This window comes from Culex quinquefasciatus, chromosome 1 (genome assembly GCF_015732765.1).
Source record: "Culex quinquefasciatus strain JHB chromosome 1, VPISU_Cqui_1.0_pri_paternal, whole genome shotgun sequence".
In the NCBI taxonomy this organism is placed as follows: Eukaryota; Metazoa; Arthropoda; class Insecta; order Diptera; family Culicidae; genus Culex; species Culex quinquefasciatus.
The window spans coordinates 37,645,109-37,649,411 of NC_051861.1; the positions used below are offsets into that span (position 1 = coordinate 37,645,109).

At 45.8% G+C, this 4,303-nt stretch overlaps 1 protein-coding gene across 1 annotated transcript; it reads right to left on the bottom strand.

Moving 5' to 3' along the window:
- Nucleotides 1-724: 724 nt before the first annotated feature.
- LOC6035077 (fat-like cadherin-related tumor suppressor homolog) lies at nucleotides 725-3,974 on the bottom strand. The gene has a single exon (XM_038249196.1). The coding sequence runs from the start codon at nucleotides 3,271-3,273 to the stop codon at nucleotides 1,183-1,185; it is 2,091 nt and encodes a 696-aa protein (XP_038105124.1). The 5' UTR covers nucleotides 3,274-3,974; the 3' UTR covers nucleotides 725-1,182.
- Between the last annotated feature and the right edge of the window lie 329 nt (nucleotides 3,975-4,303).

The window sequence follows — 4,303 nt, forward strand, 5'->3', positions numbered from 1 at the left end:
CAAAATCTCTTCCCCCCTCGCTTCGTCTCACCATCAAGCTGCAGCTTTGTTGACAAACAAACGCATGATGGCGGCATCGAACCAGAATTGGGTACTAAAGCCCTATGCCAATTTTTATGTACAACGGTAAAAAACACGATTAAAAACCATTTCTGATCACTATTTTTCATTTTAATGCAAAAATTTTTTTTGACAAGACAACATTTTTTCGATGGATCAACTATGGTCCCCTTGGAACGAGCTGTCAAGTAGAAGCTTTTCTGTCAAGAAGGACCGCGAGGTTAATTTTTCAAAATTGATTTGAAAATCCATTTTTAACTCTTTGAGGTCGTACAAAGGGTCATTGTACTCAGAAAAATAAGCTTTATCGCTGTAAACAATAATATCAGCAATCTAAGCTTCATTTTAGGACCCAATTAGGGGAGATCATGGGATTAAAAATTAAAGTTTTTTCAAGACAAATCATATTTTCCGACCGAATAAAAAAATTTCGAGCATTTTGAAACAATTATTCCTGATGTCGAATAAGTGATAAAAAAAGCTAAATTTTAATCCATAATTTTTCTACAAATTGATTTTTTTTTTCACTCCAATTGGGAACCCCTAGGTCTATCCACGACCGTTTCCAATGACCGTGAGAAGATGCCAGAAAATCCAGCTACGAGCTAAATCCACAATATTTCTTTCGGAGAAAAATATTGAAAATCCTTAGTCAATCAAGTTTAACTTTATTCATTTTAAACTACAACTTACACTGGTGTGATTTATTCGTTATTTTAAATAAATATGTACGCAATAAGTTGAAAATAAACAACAGTTGAAAATAAACAACAAAAATGATGAGTCATTACAAAATAAATTCTTTGGGGAGAATTTCACAGTACAGGGTTTGGACGGAACAAGAATTATTTGGTACAAGCTTTTCTCGTCGAAATCGTATCAGGAGGGAATTGCTTCCAATGCACCAGCACTGGGCAGGGAATGCGCGGTTTATCTTAAATCTAAGTCATGCTCTTTTACAAAGTGTTTTGAACACATTGCGTGCGGAAATCACAACTCAATAAAAGTTGTTGCTTGTTTGCTAATTCTGTAAACTTTGTATAAAAATGTAATCTTTGTATAAAGGTCGAAATGTTACAGTCTGGTTTTCTAGCTATTTTACGTTTCTGAGGATTCTGCACGCTAAAAGTAAACAGTCAAGTTGTTCTCCGAGTCGCTCTCGTCCTTGACGGTGACCACCTCGGCATTCCCCCAGTAGGAATTCGTCCTCTCCCTGACCTGGTGCGACGCTGGATGTGTACAAGACTGCTGAACCACACCGTGCCCGTCCGCCATCATCGGATTGTTGTCCTCCATGTGGCCGATCAGGTTCCCGGGGATGTTGCTCCGCTGCTGCGCCCCAATCACAATGTCCCGGATGATGGCCGAGTAGGACGAGCCCTTGTCGGAGTCCGCGATCGAGCTGGCGTCGCGCGAGTTGGGCGCGATCATGGTGGCGTCATGCCGCGTTGACCGCGGGTTGGTCAGTGGGGTATTGATCGTGGTTTTGGGTTTGGCGAAGAGCCGATAGATGTACAGGGTTAGGACGGTTAGGGTGAGGATCGCGACGGCGATGGCGAGAAGTCCGATGATGGTCGGGGTCCAACCAGCTGAGGTGGTGGATCTGGCGTTGGGGAAGCGGATTTGTAGCGGGACGGTGGTTCGTTTTGGGGGATTGCCGGAATCGGACGCGGTCAGGAACAGGTTGAGGGCGTTTTTGTGGGTGAGATTGCGCTTGAGCCAGATTCCGCCGCGGGAGTCGACGGAGAAGAGGTTCGCTTCTTCGCCGTGGATCGAGTAGGTGACGACGTCGTTGGGATCGCCGTCGGCGGCTTCGACGATGCCGAGCAGGACGGGGGACTGAATTTGGTCGGCGTTGTCTGCGGTGAACACGTACTGGGGCTTGCGGAAGCGCGGATCCCAGTCGTTGACGTCGGTGACTTCAATGAAGATTTCGGCGGTGGCGAGGAGCTTAGAGTTGTCGAACAGTTCAACGGTGAATTTGTGGTTTCGATTGGATTCGTAATCCAGGGCTTTGATAAGGATGATGTTGAATTTGTTGTCGACGGAGAACCACTGGCGTTCGGCTTCGTTGACGATCGTGTACTTGAAGTTGGGGGCTTCCTTGTTAAGGCCGAGGTTCAGGATCGAATGTCCGAGGGGGAAGTTTTCCTTGACGGTGGCTCGGTAGACCAAGCGTGGAGTTGTCGGTTCGATGTTAGTACGAGGGACTGCTGTTGGACAGGACAGGATCACCGTGCTGAGGGCGTATCGATCGGCATTGTCTTTCTGGGTAGCTTTGATGACCAACGTGATTCCGTTGGTTATGTTGGAATCCCTAGCTCGCAGTGTACCCTTTCGAGGTTCTATCGTGAAGAAGGTCGACACCGCCGACGGTATGATCGAGTAGGTCAACGACGCGTTGATTCCGTAGTCCTGATCAAACGCTCGTATCGGCTCCGGTTGAACCTGCAGGTCGACCTCCCCTGGCATTCCACAGTACGTACTTTGGTAAACATCCTGACTAAATTTCGGATTCTGATCGTCAGCGTCCTGCACGATGATTGTGAAGCTCGTATCAGAATACCTCGGCGGAGATCCCTGATCTTGCGCACGCAACTTGACCGTAAACTTCCTCAACGATTCAAAGTCCAACTCCTGCTTCAACACCAGCACTCCCTCCAGTGGTGAAACGAACGCAACAAAGTGGGAATGCTGCCCGGGAAGCACCTGATATTCGATCGTCGAGTACGGACCAGGTTGATCTAGATCAACAGCTCGAACGCCCTGCAATATCCGCGTCCCAACAATAGTCACCTCCGACACGTTGGCCGAATACGGACCCCCGATCCACTGTGGCGAGTTGTCATTCTCATCAATCACCCTAATATTAACCGGAATTAGAAAGCTCGGATCGTCGCTCATCCTCCGATCGCAAATCACGTTCACGTAAACCGACGACGGCCCACTGATCCCTTCCTTGTCCAACGGCTTGCTCAAGATCAGCTTCTTCTCCGAGATCGTCACCGGGGAGTCCTTCTCTCGCAACGACAAGCTAATATCCCGTAACGGGTCTCCGTTTATGCCTAGCGTACCCAGCACCGCCCCCACAGCGACATTTTCACTTGCCAAAAAGTTCTCCGCCGATCCGCCCTGCTCCAGGTAGCACCGCGAGTCCAACAGTTGCTGCCCCGCGCAAGCCCCAACCAGTGCCAATATAATGCCAGCAAGCATTTTCCGAACCAATCGTAGCACGCATTGACAAATCGAAAATTTAACGCGACGCGAGCCTTAAAACTTGATCAGACCTCCATTTAATCGCATCTCGAGACAGTCTTTTGACAGTTTTCACCCTCGCGAAGGGAAAACAAGTGCCAAGTTAAAACTACTCGAATGGAAAATGCTGCCACTAAAACGATGCCTGGAAACAGTTGCGACGCGCAAAACATTGAAAAAAAAAACGAGTTTGAATCGTGATTCACTCTCCCCACAAGCAAACCGAAATAACCAGCGTGGTTAGGCGGCTGAACCAAAACATACCAACACATTGCATCGAATGAATCGGGCACTTGTCGCGGCTGAATGAGCGTCACTCGTTTGTGATGGGTTTGTTTTGTGCTGCTGGAGGCAACGGTTGCTCCGGAGCGGTGAATTCGAGTGGTTCATTCATTTCATGAGAAAAGCAACAAGTGGTTGCGTGCAAGCTTGGGTGGGATGAACTCGGTTTCTTTCAAGCTAGTTTCTTGGGAATGAAATTTCATAGCACCCATGAAGTCGTTCATGGCGTGCTGGCAGATTTGAAATTTGCGTTGATGTTTTGAACAGCAAGTTATTTAATGTTGTTTGGTTAACCGTCATAAACTGACAGCAGATGATTTTTAAACATATTCTGAAATTATTGAAACACATTTTCCAACGGGTTTACTGAAAAAAAAAACACTTAAAAGAAAAAAAAAGTATAAGATGTTAAAAAAAATACTCAAAAAATATGTAAGATGGTTTAGTAAACAATGGTTTTCAAAATAATAAATGTAGAGAAAGCAGGGGTTTCGGCCATTTTTGTGTTTTTTCCATTTCTGTATGACAGACTTGATTTTTCAGTCTCGTGAATATTTTTTTCCAGAAAGTTCGCTTTTGGCAGCATTTCAATTAGAAGTATGGACTCACAGATACTGAGCCTGAGCATTGAAATTAGAGAGTGTCGGGTACAGAAGTACCTGAAAAATTTCATTATTTTTTTATTTGGCTGGAATTGCTCTACACT